The sequence below is a fragment of the Somniosus microcephalus genome, chromosome 3, assembly GCF_052327205.1.
Source record: "Somniosus microcephalus isolate GS21.2 chromosome 3, FLI_Smic_1.0, whole genome shotgun sequence".
Taxonomy (NCBI): domain Eukaryota; kingdom Metazoa; phylum Chordata; class Chondrichthyes; order Squaliformes; family Somniosidae; genus Somniosus; species Somniosus microcephalus.
Window position 1 is genome coordinate 124,485,247 of NC_140989.1, and position 17,638 is coordinate 124,502,884.

The following is a 17,638-nucleotide window of genomic DNA, read 5'->3' on the forward strand; positions in this document are numbered from 1 at the left end:
ATTCCGGAGATGAGGGGGTTGACGCATGAGGAAAGGTTGAGTAGGTTGGGACTCTACTCATTGGAGTTCAGAAGAATGAGAGGCGATCTTATCGAAACATATAAGATTGTGAGGGGGCTTGATCGAGTGGATGCGGGGAGGATGTTTCCACTGATGGGTGAGACTAGAACTAGGGGGCATAATCTAAGAATAAGGGGCTGCCCTTTCAAAACTGAGATGAGGAGAAACTTCTTCACTCAGAGGGTAGTAAATCTATGGAATTTGCTACCCCAGAGAGCTGTGGAAGCTGCAACATTAAATAAATTTAAAATGGAGATAGACAGTTTCCTAGCAGATAAGGGAATTAGGGGTTACGGGGAGAGGGCAGGGAAGTGGACGTGAGTCTGGATTCGGATCAGCCATGATCCTATTGAATGGCGGAGCAGGCCCGAGGGGCCGTATGGCCTACTCCTGCTCCTACTTCTTATGTTCTTATGTACATGATCAAACCTCCAGGAATGCCTCCAACCAGAGTTGGTAACCCTAGACTGGCACCTCCCTACAGCAATATAACTGAAATTGGGAACTCAGAAACATGGGAATTTAACCTCTATAGCCCTGCTATATGGAGTGAGGTCACAGATCAGCAATGATTTCATTGAATGGTGGAACAGGCTCGAGGGGTTAGATGGCCTATTCCTGTTCCTGTGTCCTATGCTTCGTAGCCTTATGCATAGCACTTGAAAGCACTGCACATCCCATCACATTAGATGTTGTGCAATCAGACAAGGTTAATTAATAAATCTTGTAGTAAAGGAGCCTCTGCTGAACAGTAATCATAATATGATAGAATTTTATGTTGAGTTTGAGAGTGATTTAGTTAAGTCCGAAACTAGGATCCTAAACCTGAATAAAGCAAACTATGTATGTATGAGAGGCGAGTTGGCTAAGGTAGGTTGGGAAATTAAATTAAAATATATGACAGTAGGAAAGCAATGGCAAATATTTAAAGAAATAATTCATAATTCGCAACGAATATATATTCCTTTAAGGAATAAAAACACCATGGGAAAAATGGTCCAACCGTGGTTAACAAGAGAAATTAAAGATAGTATTAGATTAAAGGAAGAGTCTTACAATGTTGCCAAAGAGAGTAGTAAGACAGGATTGGGAGGATTTTAGAATTCAGCAAAGGAGGACCAAGAAATCGATAAAGAAAGGGAAAATAAAATGAGAGTAAACTAGCGAGAGACATAAAAACAGACTGCAAAAGCTTCTATAGGTATGTAAAAAGGAAAAGGTTAGCTAAAGTAAACGTGGGTCCCTTACAGGCTGAGACAGGAGGAATTTTAATGGGGAATAAGAAAATGGCAGAGAAATTAAACAAATACTTTGGCCTAGAATTTCAGTATAGCCAGTTTTGGGGCGCTAACCTTAGCGCCCGCCCAAAGTTAGCGCCCGCCCCAAAGTAGCGCCCCGTTGCCGGAAATTCAGTGGCTTCGCCCTAAGAGGTTGTTGGAGCGCTAAAAGAGGCGTTCCACTACTATCTTTAGGCACTAAGCCGGCGGTCCAGAGGGATAGCGCCCAGGCGGGGCGCAGCGCGGGTGCGGTCATTTTTTGACTGACAGCAGACCCCGTGGCGCCGACCAGCTCTTAAAGGGGGAAGGGACGAATTGGTCTGCTGCCACGCCCTGCACACTGCAGCCTTGCAAAGAGGCCTCAACACTGCTGCTCAGCCCCAGGGAGTCATGGCAACGCCAGAGAAGGCCCGTGAGCGTGCCCTGCGCTTCTCAGAGGGTGATCTGGACATAATGGTCACAGCTCTGGAGCAGAGGCGCAGGATCTTGTTCCCAGAGAGTGGGAGGAATCCGAACCACCGCGACTACACCAGAGCCTGGAAGCAGATCGCCCAGAGGGTGACGTTCACCGGCGATGCCCCCAGGACCCACAAACAATGTCGTAAAAAATACAACGACCTGACCAGGATTGTCAGGGTGAGTACCCTTTCCAGTCTCCTCCTCATTCTTGCATGTACACCTGACATGATGGGCAAAGGGAGCTGAAAGTCCTAATGGCCAGCCCTCAGCCAGCAGCATTGGGACAGTCATGAGCATCAATTGGCCATTCTGCACTCTACACTCTGGCCCAGCTATTCCACCATGGGAGGCAGTGCACACGACATCAGGGCTACACTCTGGCCAAGCTATTCCACCATGGGAGGCAGTGCACACTACATCAGGGCTACACTCTGGCCAAGCTATTCCACCATGGGAGGCAGTGCACACTACATCAGGGCTACACTCTGGCCAAGCTATTCCACCATGGGAGGCAGTGCACACTACATCAGGGCTACACTGCGCACTTACAGCCCGTCCTTTCTCTTGCAGGCTAAAGTTGCGTATAATCGCCAGGCCCATGCCAGGGCCAGGGGAGGCCGCGCAAAGCTGCAGAAGCTCACTCGGCTGGAGGAGCGCGTGTGTGTGCTCATGGGAGCCCGTCTGATCGTGCGCACAGCGTGCGGAGTAGCCGACCCTCCACTGCCCGGCAATGGTAAGGACCTCGCCTTTTGGCCCTCTCGCGTCGCACTTGCGCATCCGAGCTACCTCCTTTGCCACTGTCCCACCAATGCGCTGAATGTCACCAGTCCTAACTCCCTCGCTGACGCCGTCTCCTCACTCTGAAGCTACTCTTGTGCATTCCTGCTTTCAGCTGGTGACGACCAGGACCCTGAAGCTGCCAGTGACAGCCCCTCCGAGCAGGAGGAGGAGGAGGAGGAGCAAGCCGGACCATCGGGGGAACACTCAGGTCCCGCCGGAGAGGACGAAAGGCTTGACACGTCCTCACTGGACGAGTGCCTGGAGGAACTGTCGCAGGGGAATGCAGCTTCTGGGACCAGTGGCGTCCAGCCACCCAGGAGCCGTGCGCGTGGCCCGCGGCCTTCCCCCCAAAGGGGGGAAGGATCAGAGGGGAGTGCTGCTGATCGGCACACTCGCCGCCACCAACGTGGCAAGGTTCCCCTAGTTCGGCCCCCTCCTCCCCAGCGGGAGAGTCGCGACTCCAGTCCGGACACCTTCACCTCGGAGGAGGTGCGGAAGCTGGATAAGATGGCCGAGGATTCGGACCAGCGCCACACGGAGCTCATGAGCGTGGTGGGGCGCATGCCTGAGGCCATCGAGTCGCTGGCGACCAGTGTGCGCGAGTTCGGGGCAGCAACTGCCGCGAGTGGCCGCATGCTGACTGATGCCGTCAAGACCCTGGCGGGTGTGATGCGGGCGCACACCAGGACAACAGGGGCACTAACTGCTGCCACACGCGCTGCCTCAGGCAGGCATCGCCAGGGCAGCCGCCGCGCTGGAGCATCCCAGCGAGCCGCCCCTCGGCTGATTGTTGCGGATCCTGCAGTGCGGGCCCGGCCGAGTGCCAGCGCGCCACAGCACCAGCCAGCCCATCCCAGACGCCAGCTGGCCCACATTGCGCCATCCGTCGCCGCCATTCCCCCACTGGGGCATCAAGGGCAAGCGGCTGGAGCTGATGTTGGCCAGGCTCAGGTGCGCCACTCAGCAGACGGCCCCTCGAGGCCCAAAGGCCGTGTAGGCCGCCCCCCAGCGGCATCTGGCGGAAGGACATCTGAGCCTCAGGCGCCTTCCCCCAGCCTCGCAGCAGCCACTGGGCAGAGCTTGCGAAGGAGCAGCAGGCCGGGCAGGGGAGGCAAAAGGCTGGGCAAGGCCTCGCCCTCGCGGGCCACTCAGTAGAGGGTGTGGCCAGCTTTCGTTTTATATGGCGGTGGCCATCTTTCTTTTGCCCATGGTTGTTTGGTTCGTGGGCTTTTTTTTTGCGTTAGGCCGAGGTTGAGGCCCGGGTTGTACAAATGTGGAGTGACTCCTCCCCAGTTTGTGGGAGTGAGTCGTTTGTTGGGCTTTTTGTTGGGCCCGTTGATTGTTTTTGGGGATTCATGTGGGAAGGGGTTTTCATTTTTGTGTAATAAAAATTTATCTTTATTCATGCAGTCTCCATGGTTGTTCTTCTTAGTGTTTGTTGGCTTCGCCGGCTGAGGGCTTGCGGAGCGGCTGCATTCATCTTCCCTCATGGCCCCAAGGCATTCCCTGACAGGGGGCTTAGAAGTACCGTGTAATAAGGTGGCGTCGCGTGGCCCTTGGCCCTGGTCGCTCCCTCCTGGGAACGTACTCCTGCTCCTCCTCCTCCTCCTCATGCTCCTCCTGCTCCTCCTCCTGAGGTGCTGCTCCAACGTCAGGTGGCAGTGCCTGAGTCCTGCGGATAGCCAGGTTGTGTAGCATGCAGCAAACTACCACAAATTGGGAGACCCGGTCCGGCGAATACTGGAGAGCTCCTCCGGAGCGATCAAGGCAGCGGAACCACTGCTTGAGGACCCCAATAGTTTGCTCGATGATGTTGCGGGTGGTTTGATGGCTCTCATTGTAGGCCTCTTCAGCAGCGGTCCTGGGCGCGCGGAGCGGGGTCATGAGCCAGGTACACAAAGGATAGCCTTTGTCCCCGAGTAGCCATCCTCTTGGGGGAGGCTGTGCCTCAAACATGTCATGCACAGTACTCTGCCGCAGGATAAAGGCATCGTGGCTGCTGCCTGGGAAGCTGGCATTGACAGCCATGATGCGCTGCTTGTGGTCACACACCAGCTGCACATTCAGAGAATGGTAGCCCTTCCTGTTGCGATACTGCTCGCCATGCTCCAGAGGGGCCCGCAAAGCCACATGCGTACAGTCAATGGCGCCCTGCACCAAGGGGAAGTCCCCGAGTCTGGCAAATCCCAATGCGCGCTGATGCTGGCTCTCCAGGGCCATGGGGAAGGAGATGAATTGGCTTCTCCTTCTGAACAGTGCTTCGGTCACCTGGTGGATGCAGCGATGCGCGCCGTACTGGGAGATGTTTGCTATGTCCCCAGCAGCGGATTGGAAGGAGCCGGTGGCATAGAAGTTCAATGCCACCGTCACCTTCACTTCCACCGACAGAGACGTCCTGCACCTGAGCTTTGGCCGTAGATCTCTGCGAAGCAGGTGGCAGATCTCTGCAATCACCTCCTTTCGGAATCGGAGCCTTCTAACACATCGCGCGGCACTCATGTTTAGGTAGGAGCGCTGCTGGCGGTATAGCCTGACTGGGTAAGGCCTACGTGGCCGACGCCTATAGCCCCCTCTGCCTCTAGCCAGGGCTGCCCCTCTCACAATGCGTCTGCGAGCCCTACGGACATGGCGCTGCAGCTCCGCATTGGCACCCCATGCAACCCCCATCAAATCCTGGCAAACACTCAAATTTCCAAAAGGCCACTTGCAGCGCTCTGGCCTGAGTCCAAAAATACCTGAGCTGTTGCTGCTTGAAACCAGTTAGCTATCCTCCTTGTTGTGTGTCCAGAAATGCGTTGCACTAGAGTGTTTGCTGAAAAATGGCTGGCCTTTATACTGGAGGGCACGTCCCCTTTAATTTGCGCCCCCCGGGGCCCGCGCTGGTTGTGTTGCGTTCCTTTTTTCAAACGCTCCAGCCGCCAGCCGCACAATGGGGCGGTCCGACTGAAGTTTGGAATCGGGGCGGCCAAAGGGCGTTGCACAAGGATGTGACGTCATTTTCTGCGCGCGCATCCGGGCGGGCGCTAAACTTTGCGCCGGCGCTAACGGCCAACTTAATGTGGGGCGAGGTGCAAACTGCGCTGCGCCCGGGCGCTACACGCATAGCACCCGGAAATCACTTCTCTTAAGGCGCTAACTGCTGGCGCAAGCAACTGAAAATCTAGCCCTTTATGTCTGTCTTAACGGAAGAAGACGCAAAAAACCTCCCAGAAATAGTAGAGAAACAAGGGTCTAGCGAGAATGAGGAACTGAAAGAAATTAGTATTAATAAAAAGATAGTATTGGAGAAATTAATAGGACTGAAAGCCGATAAATCCCCTGGACCTGATGGCCTACATCCTAGGGTTTTGAAAGAGGTGGCTATAGAGATAGTGGATGCATTGGTTGTCATCTTCCAAAATTCCATAGATTCTAGAATGGTTCCCGTGGATTGGAAGGTAGCAAATGTAACCCCACTATTTAAGAAAGGAGGGAGAGAGAAAATGGGGAAATACAGACCAGTTAGCCTGATATCAGTAGTAGGGAAAATGCTAGAATCTATTATTAAGGACGTGGTAACAGGGCACTTAGAAAATAATACAGTGATAGGATTGGGCAGAGTCAATAGAAGGGTTCGACCCTCAACGTCAACTCAAACTTCTCTCCACGGATGTTGCCTGACCTGAGTTTTTCCAGCATTTTCTGTTGTTATTTGGGCAGAGTCAACACAGATTTATGAAAGGGAAATCAAGTTTGACGAATCTCTTTTTGAGGTTGTAACTAGCAGACTAGATAAGGGGGAACCAGTGGAATGTTGTGCATTTGATTTTCAAAAGGCATTTGATAAGGTGCCACATAAGAGATTATTAAACAAAATTAGGGCTCATGGGATTGGGGGTAATATATTAGCATGAATTGACGATTGGTTAACGGACAGAAAAGAGAGTAGGAATAAACGGGTCATTTTCGGGTTGACAGGCTGTAACTAGTGGTGTACTGCAAGGATCAGTGCTTGGGCCTCAGCTATTCACAATTTATATCAATGATTTGGGTGAGGGGACCAAATGTAATAGATCCAAGTTTGCTGATGATACAAAGCTAGGTGGGAATGTAAGTTGTGAGGAGAATGCAAAGAGGCTTCAGGGGGATATAGACAGGTTAAGTGAGTGGGCAAGAACATGGCAAATGGAATATAATGCGGAGAAATGTGAAGTTATCCACTTTGGTAGGAAAAATAGAAAAGCAGAATATTTTTTAAATGGTGAGAGATTGGGAAATGTTGATGTTCAGAGGTTGACCTGGGTGTCCTTGTACATGAATCGCTGAAAGTTAAGATGCAGGTACAGCAAGCAATTAGGAAAGCAAATGGCCTTTATTCCAAGAGGATTTGAGTATAAGAGTAAACACGTCTTACTGCAATTATATAGGGCCCTGGTGAGACAGTTTTGGTCTCCTTACCGAAGGAAGGATATACTTGCCACAGAGGGAGTGCAACAAAAGTTCTCCAGACTGATTCCTGGGAAGGGGGGCTTGTCCTATGAGGAGAGATTGGGTAGACTAGGCCTGTATTCTCTAGAGTTTAGAAGAATGAGAGGTGATTTCATTGAAGCATACAAAATTCTTACAGGACTTGTCAGGATAGATGCAGGGAGGATGTTTCCCCTGGCTGGGGAGTCCAGAACCAGAGGTCACAGTCTCAGAATAAGCGATCAGCCATTTAGGACTGAGATGAGGAGAAATTTCCTCACTCGGAGGGTGATGAATCTTTGGAATTCTCTACCCCAGAGGGCTGTGGAGGCTCAGTCATTGAGTATATTCAAGACAGAGATCGATAGATTTTTGGATGTTAAGGGAATTAAGGGATATGGGGATAGTGCAGGAAAGTGGAGTTGAGGTAGAAGATCAGCCATGATCTTACTGAATGGCGGAGCAGGCTCGAGGGGCCGAATGGCCTCCTCCGCTCCTATTTCTTATGTTCTTATGCAAATACATACACAGGGAAGTGAAATCATGCAACACAATAGCCACTAGATGGAGCTTATGCACTAGTTTAAAAGCATACAGCTGAATTCGCGTTTAACAATCACTCATTGCAGTGATCATTCAGATCACATCCAATTAGTGAAAACCATACATATATAATATATTTATTTTCCAATGATTGTACTGATCAGTACAAGTCAGTTGTATTAATCAGTTTGTCCTGGGAAGAAGGAAGAATGCCTAAGAAAGGGTGGACAGCTTTAAGTTCCTCGGAGTCCACATCACGGAAGACCTCTCCTGGTCCCTCAACACCTCCTCTCTGGTGAAGAAGGCCCAGCAGCGCCTATATTTCTTAAGGCGGCTGAAGGGATGTAATCTGTCACCCCTGATCCTCTCTAACTTTTACCGCTGCACTATAGAGAGCATCCTGACAAACTGTACCACAGTATGGTATGGCAGCTGTAGCTACTATGACCGGAAAGCCCTGCAGCGGGTAGTCAAAACTGCCCAACGCATTACCGGCACCCGGCTACCGACCATAGAGCACATATACCAGAAACGCTGTCTACGGAGGTCACGGTCCATCATCAAAGACCCTACCCATCCCAGCCATAGTCTGTTCGCCCTCCTACCATCTGGGAGACGCTACAGATGCATTCGCACCCGTACGACCAGATTTAGGAACAGCTTCTTTCCCAGGGCTGTCATCCTACTGAACTCCACAAATAAACTCTAAAGCCTGCACATCTGCCAATGCACTTTATTATGGTCATATTTATGTTAATATACTACAAGCCAAATGTATGTTGAATGTTTAAATGTCTTAATCCAAATGTACACTCTCGGGAGCCGCAAGCCTACATTTCGTTGTACTGCACTTGTGCACTAACAATGACAATAAAAGTTGATTTGATTTGATTTGATTTTGATTGATTTTGTAAAAGTCAAGTTCAAATGTAACAGGATTATTTGCTCTCAGTGCTGCTCACCAGTGCTGGAAACAGGCAATATTTGAATTTCATTTGGCATTCTTCCTTCTTTATTAGCTTCTAACATTCCTTCAGCAGACATTTTTTTTTGGTCTGTCCAGGTGTCTACACAGAAATTGTTTAAAAATCTCAAGTTACACTACTGAGAAATCGACACCCATTTGTAGAGCTTCTATTTCTGTTCTGTATGGAGTGCACATTCGCTCCATAGTAACTCATCTTATTTACCCATGACCGGAAAACTTAGACACAGTTTGGCAGATTCATGGCCGAAAGATCTCTAAAGGTGTACTGGAATACTGCTGGAGTTTAAGCAGCTAATACCATGCAGTTTACCAGAGCTACTTATAAGGATGTTGCAGTTCATCTCACTGGTCCCACTGCTTGCCCACCCAAGACCACCCTACCTATTGAGACATTAGCTTGCAGAGTTATCTGGAGTTGAAGAATCCCAGCTCCCAGTGACAGACTGATACCGCCAAATTTTGTTAGTGAGAAGGGCTAGCTGGTCAATTATTAATTGTTGCCCTGGTACACGACAGACCTGCCTGTTTTAAGTATGAGCACATTCTGTCACAGAGTTGACTTAGTTCCAAGTTCCATTGACAGGCGGTCACCTTGAGGCCACCTCGACCCCAAGTAGATCCTGCTTATTTCCCAGAAAATATAATCAGCAATTGATTGTTGGACAACGACTCGAATCCTCACTAAGTGGACAGCAGGTATCAAGAGCTTCTCGCGAGTGGCGTAGTGGACAACATAACTCACCATAAAATGTATATCTTTCTGCTCACACCAATATCTAATAGCAATCAAACCTGGACCTTACTGAACATTTTCTTTTTGATTAATAATTGCAGATTTAATCTTTGTCCTTTATTTAAAGCCTTTCAACTGTTGTTGAACTGGCCATTTATGCAAAACCTGAATTTCTGGTGTTTGGGTGTTGCCAAGAGTCCCTATTCACATCACAGGTGTGGTTTATCTCGCCTATGCAACCACTAATCCATTATTCACACGTGAGTGTTGACATTGCTGGGTTCAGAGTGAGCAAAAAGTAGAATTTCCACTCAGTATAGGTCAGGAATTTGGGGTTAAACTTGTTACAAAAGGATTCTGCTCCGTTTACACTGGCCCTTTAACTTCCAGTTGGGGGGATGTGATTTAAAGTTTCATTTCTTACCTAATCCAGCCATCTATGTAAGCTTTTTGTCTGTATTATTTCTTGTGACTGTTAATTTTCTTCTTTTTAGTTTGTTAAATCTGCACTTTTCTCCTTTCTAATTGGTAAATAATAAAATAACCAATCGTAATGAACAAAATCTCACATTTTCCTCCCAGGCACATTCCATCAAAAACAAAATTCCCACCAATAACATTACAGGAAAATAATTTTGCAAAACAGCCACCATAACAGTTCCTTGGCCACCCCACTATCAACAAATATAACTAATATTTCTGTTGGTGTACTAAGTCACACCAGGTCCCACTCACCCATCTTCCCTGTGCTTGCTGACCTACATTGGCTTCCAGTTAAGCAACGCCTTGATTTTAAAATTCTCATCCTTGTTTTAAAATCCCTCTATGGCCTTGCCCCTCCCTATCTCTGTAATCTCCACCAGCCCTATAATCCCCCGAGATCTCTGCGCTACACCGATTCTAGCCTTTTGAGCATCCCCGATTTTAATCGCTCCGCCATTGGCGGTCGTGCCATCAGCTGCCTCGGCCCTAAGCTCTGGAATTCCCTCCCTAAACCTCTCCGCCTCTCCACTTCTCTTTCCTCCTTTAAGACGCTCCTTAAAACCTACCTTTTCGACCAAGCTTTTGGTCATCTACCCTAACAACTCCTTATGTGGCTGTGTCCATTTTTTTTGTTGATAACACTCTTGTGAAGCACCTTGGGACATTTTATTATGTTAAGGGCACTATATAAATATAATTATTTTGTTGTTGTTGGTGTTTGAAAGGTTAAAAGTACAAACAAGGTGCAAATACCCCTAATCCAGATTTCCAAAGTTGAAATAATCAAGCGAGCCTCACTCCAGGCACCCCTGCAGTTAGACCTTTGGCCTCTCATCGGCCTCTGTTCCCACTAGACTCCAACTTAAACATTAGGGATCAGCTGTACTATGGATGTAGTGTGCCAGCTCACCACCGTAGTTCCTGAACACCTGCACCCTCAGCTCCCAGGACGCATCATATTCATTTACTGCACAATCTTTTGAAGCAAAATAGGCCGTGCAAATCAGTGAAGCAGCACAGGCTCTAGAATTTAGTCGCAACAGCAGAGAAGTGTCCATCCAGGACCTTAGTAAACAGAAGAAACTGCTCCTGGCCTAAGACTACCCACAAAAAATACCATGGGTGTATTTTTAATTTTGGCAATGAAATGCATCTGCATCTTCAAAGGGATATTAATGGAATATGAGATCAGTATTTATGAGGTTAGAATTTTTAAACATCAAACAAACATTCCGTGTCTAGGCTATTAAGGAGTGCTGCAGTGTTTTAGTTGACATACCCATACAAGTAGAAATTTAAGGAGCCTTGCAGACTCCAAGAGTTCTATTTATTTGAACATTGATTTACAGAGCTCTTTACTGTGTTTCTGATCCCATTTATTTAGTGAGGTTATGTCATACAGAGTCCAAATTGCTTATTAAATAAAACAGCTTTGCGTTATTGGATCAGTGTAATTCAGAAAGCATACAATGTCTGTACGCTTGACTGATGAGGGAAGTCAGTTTATTTCCACATATAAGAATTTATCTTAATGTCAGCCACACCCACCTGCAGCAAAATGCTTTCATGATGCCGCCACACTATATGACAATAGCTCCACTACCAACCGAAGATGCTGCTTGCAGTATTGCTCCTGGTGAGGGGAAGAATATGCAGTTTCTAACTATTTTGCCACATAATGATTTCAGTGTGATTTATATTAAAAATAGTGATGTTAAGTTAAATTTAGCACCCTCTGAGTAGCCAAGTGGCGAAGGATATGGATTCGATCTAGAATATCCAGTTCATGAAGTGGCACTTCCCACATATCACTTCAACCGGATACAGTGACAGTTCATTTATATGTTCCAGTGAACTTCCATAACCATTATGTTAAGATGGCCTATTCATTCTTAGAGCAGCAGGAAATTAGTTTCTAGAAGCCCTCACCTAGCCGGGGTGGGGGTGAGGGGGTACAGTCGCTGGATTCATTTGAAGCTCAACTGGCCAGTCCTTAAACACAGTCCAGCCAGGTAACAAGAGGGCAAAGAAACACACAGAATATTTATTGACACCACTGTGTCGGCCAATGAGTTGGAGACGGGGCGGGACTTACGGCAGGACTCACAGCAAACAGTCTGTTTACTCAGCAAACAAAATCTGTTTAAACAACGCACTACAGCAAACAGTTTACAGAGTCTATTTATAAAGAGTCTCTATGAACTATAGCAAACAGAGCTCATGACCAAAATTGCAGCAACGTCTCCTGATAAAAGCAGGGTGATTTCTCCAGCAAAATGCAGTGACTGGAGGATATTTACATAATACAAATTAGGTGTGTAAAATCAATCCCAGTCACTTACAGCAGTGCGGGCTCCAGGCGTAACTGACGGGGGAATTACCCAATGATCTTCATTCTGGCTGGGAATAGTGGCGTCACTCTATGCAGCCGGTAACGCATGGTCTAGTGTAATGTGGAAGATCTATTAAGGGAGACTGACACGGAGTGAGAATATTCTCCTTGTTTAAGTCCCACTCCAGGGACTTGAACAGAAAAATGTAGGCCGACACTCCAGTGTGATGAAATATTCCATTCATCACTGCCTGTGACTGTGGTCGGTTTCAGTGTCATTTCCCTTCCCCCAGTCCTCATTGTATTGTTTATTGGAATGTGCTGGAATGTGCTGTGTGTGTAGGGCTCCGCCCATACCTGGCCCCTTTTGTAAGCTAGCTCAGTCTGGCCTCAGTCTCCAGAAGGAAGATACCTCTCTCTCTTACGTGTTACTTTCTAAGTTAATAAAAGCCTTGTTTTGTTTTGCTAACATCGAGTCTCGGAATTATTGAGGCACATCATCCAGTGCAGTACTGAGGGAGTGCTGCACTGTCAGAGGTGCCGTCTTTCAGATGAGACGTTAAATCAAGTGGATGTAAAAAATCCCATGGCACTATTTCAAAGAAGAGCAGGGTGGCCTGGCCAATATTTATCCCTCAATCAACATCACCAAAACAGATTATCTAGTCATTATCACATTGCTGTTTTTGGGAGCTTGCTGTACACAAATTGGCTGCCACGTTTCCTACATTACAACGGTGACTACACGTCAAAAAGTACTTAATTGGCTGTAAAGCGCTTTGGGACATCCGGTGGTCGTGAGAGGTGCTATATAAATGCAAGTCTTTCTTTAGGAAGTGCCAATCAGATTCAAAAGAAAGTACTGATTAGAAAAGCCTACTTGACCCACTAAAAAGTGACTGTGTGATGTGCTTTATTATTTTCTGTGTTACCTGGAACATTAGGAGATAAGCTGTAATTCACTTTAAATCGTTACTCTGTTTGTTCACTAACGAATTGTAAAATAAAAGGTACAAATGTACTTTAATGACTTGGTTACAAATGAGAAGGAAGTCCTAGAAAGACTAACGGGACTCAAATAAATACATTTCCAGGGATAGATGAAATTTATCCCAGAGTCCAGGAGAGAGACTAGGGAAGCAATCTGTGGAGGCACTGATAGTCATTATGAGAATGTCGTTAGCCACTGGGGTGATAACAGTAGATTGGAAAAAGGCTAATGCAGTGTTCATATTCAAAAAGAGTGACAAGAAAAGACACAGGCAACTACAAACACATTAGTCTTGTTTCCATTCCAGGTGTTGGCCATGGCTCGGTTGTAGCACTCTTGCTTCTGAGTCAGTAGGTTGTGGGTTCAAGCCCCACTCCAGAGACTTGAGCACATAATCTAGGCTGACACTTTAGTGCAGTACTTCACTGGCAGAGGTGCTATTCAGATGAGACCGAGGTCTTGTCTGCCCTCTCAGGTCGAGGTAAAAGACCCTATCTTGAAGAAGAGCAAGGGAGTTCTCCCCAGTGCCCTGGTCAACATTTATCCTCCGGGAGTCGGGGAGAAAGAGCGGGAGTCGGGGAGAGAGAGAGCGGGAGTCGGGGAGAGCGAATGGGAGTGAGCAGGAATCGGGGAGAGGAGGCCTGGAGTAATACACAGGTTATTAAGGCTTCACAAGATGGTGGCCAGTGACCCCGCTCACCCGGGTGGTTACTGACCGGGCCTGTATCCGGGGCAAACACAGGGCCTGTGGGCTCTTATTCAGGGCTTCACGCCTACACCGGGTGTTTGAGGCCCAGGAGCAAGGTCAAGAGCAAGGCCAGGAGTGAGGACGAGATCCAGGAGCGAGGTCGGGACCCAGGAGTGTGGTCGGGACCCAGGAGCGAGGTTGGGACCCAGGAGCGAGGATGAGGCCCAGGAGCGAGGATGAGGCCCAGGAGCGAGGTCGGGACCCAGGAGCGAGGTCGGGACCCAGGAGCGAGGTCGGGACCCAGGAGTGAGGTTGGGGCCCAGGAGCGAGGATGAGGCCCAGGAGCGAGGTCGGGACCCAGGAGCAAGGACAAGGCCCAGGAGCGAGGACGGGACCCAGGAGCGAGGACGTGGCCCAGGAGAGAGGACGGGGCCCAGGAGCGAGGTCGGGACCCAGGAGTGAGGACGAGCCCAGCAGCAAGGTCAAGGCCCAGGAGTGGCGCAGCATGGACCAGCAGCGGGGTCGGGAGGACCACACTGCAGCCTATGAAACCCAGGCAGAGAGGACCTGCGGGAAGGAGGGAGGAGGACAGTAGGAGCATGTTTGTGTGTGTGTGCTAGGCCATTGTAACAGAGCCTGGTCTCCAATCATCTTGGATCCCCTTGCCATTGGATCAAGCACTGCTCTGTCAAGCCCGTGTGGTAGCTGGTGTGCAACGGCCACCCCACGTTAAAAGAATTCACGCACAGGCATCTTCCACCCTTTAAAATGAAGTTCGGGACCTGGAACGTCAGGACCCTCATGGACAACCCCAACAGCGACAAACCAGAACGCCGTACTGCTAACGTTGCCCGGGAGCTCAGACGTTTCAACATAGACATCGCCACCGTAAGTGAGACCTGGCGGGCAGGGGAAGGCCAGCTCAAGGAGCCAGGCGGTGGTTACACCTTCTTCTGGAAAGGCAAACCGGAAGAAGAACGCCGCCTCCATGGGTAGGCTTCGCCATAAAAAATTAGCTAGTTGAATGTCTCAGAGACTCCCCTAGTAGTGGTATAAATGAGCGCCTCATGATTCTACAGCTCACCCCAGCCTGGAACCAGTGCGCTACGGTCATCAGTGCGTATGCCCCAACACTGGAAGCCACAGACGAGATCAAAGAAGAATTCTACTCCAGCCTCGAACAATCTCTGTCCCGAGTCCCAATGGGCAACAAGCTGATCCTCCTTGGCGACTTTAACGCCAGAGTTGGAAAGGACACAGACCTCTGGGGAGGTGTGATCAGCATAGAGGGGGTAAGGAAAGCCAACTCCAACGGTACCCTCTTCCTGACGAAATGCTTAAAACATGGCCTTGTCATAAGCAACACCTTGTTCCGTCAGAGACAAGTATAAGGCTTCATGGCAACACCCTCGCTCCAAGCACTGGCATCTGCTGGACTACGTCATCGTCTGAGCGAGGGACCGCAAGGACCTCCGCATCACCCACGCCATGACAGGAGCTGATGACTGCTGGACAGACCACCGCCTAATCCGCTCTGTCATCTCCACCAATGTAGCCCCAAAACATCAGCAGCAACAGAAGCAATGCCGCAGGAAAATCAACGCTGGAGCACTCAAAGACCCTGCTAAGAAAGCCCTATTCAGCCTGCACCTCACAACCAACCTGACTCCTCCCAGTGATTCAGAGACACAGAGTGTCCACAGCGCCTGGTCAGCACTCAAGGCCTCCATAATCAGCACCTGTGAAGAGACGCTCGGTCACTCAACCAGGAAACACCAAGACTGGTTCGATGAGAACGACCAGGAGATCCAGGAGCTAATAAGCCGCAAGCGCAAGGCATTCCTGATCTGGAAACAGCAACAGAACCCGAGAGCAAGAAAGCAGCTCTACAGACGCCTGAAGGCTGAGGTCCAACAAAAAACCCGCGACCTAAAGAACAGATGGTGGGTGGAGAAAGCGCAAGAGATCCAGCAGCTAGCCGACAACCATGATGTGCGTGGATTCTTTAGCAGTCAAGCCCACCTATGGCCCAAGCACCCCAAGATCCTACCCCACTGCGGGCCAAGAACGGAGAGGTACTCATCAAGGACAGAGAGGCAGTCAGTGCCTGCTGGAAGGAGCACTTCGAAGATCTCCTTAACCAAGACTCTGTCTTCGACGCGAGTGTCCTCAACTCCATCCCACAGCATGCTACCCGCCACCAGCTCAGCACAACCCCAGTCTGGCATGAGGTTGAAAAAGCCATCCGACAACAGAAGAACAACAAGGCTTCAGGAGCAGATGGAATCCCCGTCGAGGCACTAAAACATGGCGGAGAAGCACGATTGGCGCAAATACATGAACTAATTTCTCTTATTTGGAAGGAGGAGTGCATGCCAGGGGATCTCAGAGACGCCGAAATTGTGACCATCTTCAAGAAAGGTGACAAGTCCGATTGCGGTAATTAAAGAGGAGTCTCCCTGCTGTTTGCCACAGGGAAAGTCATCGCAAGAATCCTCCTCAATCGCCTCCTCCCAGTGGCTGAAGAGCTCCTCCCAGAGGCGCAATGTGGATTCTGCCCACTAAGGGGCACAATGGACATGATCTTCACCGCGCGCCAATTACAAGAAAAATGCAGGAAACAGCACCAACCGCTGCACATGGCCTTCTTTGACCTCACAAAGGCCTTCGACACTGTCAACCGTGAGGGATTATGGAGTGTCCTCCTCAAATTCAGCTGCCCTCAAAAGTTTGTCACCATCCTCTGCCTGCTTCACGACGACATGCAAGCCGTGATTCTGACCAACGGATCCACCACAGACCCAATTCACATATGAACTGGGGTCAAGGAAGGCTGTGTCATCGCACCAACGCTCTTCTCGATCTTCCTGGCTGCAATGCTCCATCTCACCCTCAGTAAACTCCCCGCTGGAGTGGAGCTAATCTACAGAACAAACGGGAAATTGTTCAACATCCGTCGCCTCCAGTCCAGATCCAAGGTCATCCCATCCTGTCATTGAATTACAGTATGCAGACGATGCTTGCGTCTGCGCTCACTCCGAGGTCGAACTCCAAACCATCATCAACACCTTCACTGAAGCGTATGAGAGCATGGGCCTTACACTAAACATCCGTAAGACAAAGGTCCTTTACCAACCTGCCCCCACCACACAGTACTGCTCCCCGATTATCAAAATCCATGACGAGGCCTTGGACAACGTGGACCACTTTCCATACCTCGGGAGCCTACTGGCAACAAGGGCAGATGTCGATAACGAAGTCCAACACCGCCTTCAGTGTGCCAGTGCAGCCTTCGGTCGCCTGAGGAAGAGAGTATTTGAAGACCAGGACCTCAAACCCAGAACCAAGCTCATGGTCTACAGAGCAGTAGTGATACTCGCCCTCCTGTATGCTTCAGAGACATGGGCCATGTACAGCAGGCCCCTCAAACCACTGGAGAGGTACCACCAACGCTGCCTCTGCAAGATCCTGCAAATCCATTGGCAGGATAGGTGCACCAACGTCAGTGTTCTCGCTCAAGCCAACATCCCCAGCATCGAAGCTTTGACCACGCTCGATTAGCTCCGATGGTCAGGCTACATTGTCCACATGTCTGATACAAGACTCCAAAAGCAAGCGCTCTGCTCGGAGCTCTGACACGGCAAGAGAGCCCCAGGTGGGCAGAGGAAACTCTTCAAGGACACCCTCAGAACCTCCTTGAAAAAGTGCAACATCCCCACCGACACCTGGGATTCCCTGGCCCAAGACCGCACAAAGTGGGGGAGAAGCATCCGGGAAGGCACCGAACACCTCGAGTCTCTTCGGCGGGAGCAAGCGGAAGCCAAACGCAAACAGCGGAAGGAGTGCACGTCAACCCAA

At 49.5% G+C, this 17,638-nt stretch overlaps 1 protein-coding gene across 1 annotated transcript; it reads left to right on the plus strand.

Moving 5' to 3' along the window:
- Window positions 1-342: 342 nt before the first annotated feature.
- Window positions 343-14,010, plus strand: LOC147121375 (uncharacterized). Its single transcript, XM_085981580.1, has 3 exons — window positions 343-1,973; window positions 2,367-2,529; window positions 2,689-14,010. The coding sequence occupies exons 1-3, from the start codon at window positions 1,728-1,730 to the stop codon at window positions 3,729-3,731; spliced, it is 1,452 nt and encodes a 483-aa protein (XP_085837706.1). The 5' UTR covers window positions 343-1,727; the 3' UTR covers window positions 3,732-14,010.
- Window positions 14,011-17,638: the final 3,628 nt, after the last annotated feature.

Excerpts from the sequence above, each read along its gene's own strand:
- LOC147121375 (XM_085981580.1), top strand. The coding sequence starts at position 1,728 with ATGGCAACGCCAGAGAAGGCCCGTGAGCGTGCCCTGCGCTTCTCAGAG. Across the intron at positions 1,974-2,366 it reads ACCTGACCAGGATTGTCAGG|GCTAAAGTTGCGTATAATCG; the intron begins GTGAGTACCCTT and ends TTTCTCTTGCAG. Across the intron at positions 2,530-2,688 it reads CCCTCCACTGCCCGGCAATG|CTGGTGACGACCAGGACCCT; the intron begins GTAAGGACCTCG and ends TCCTGCTTTCAG.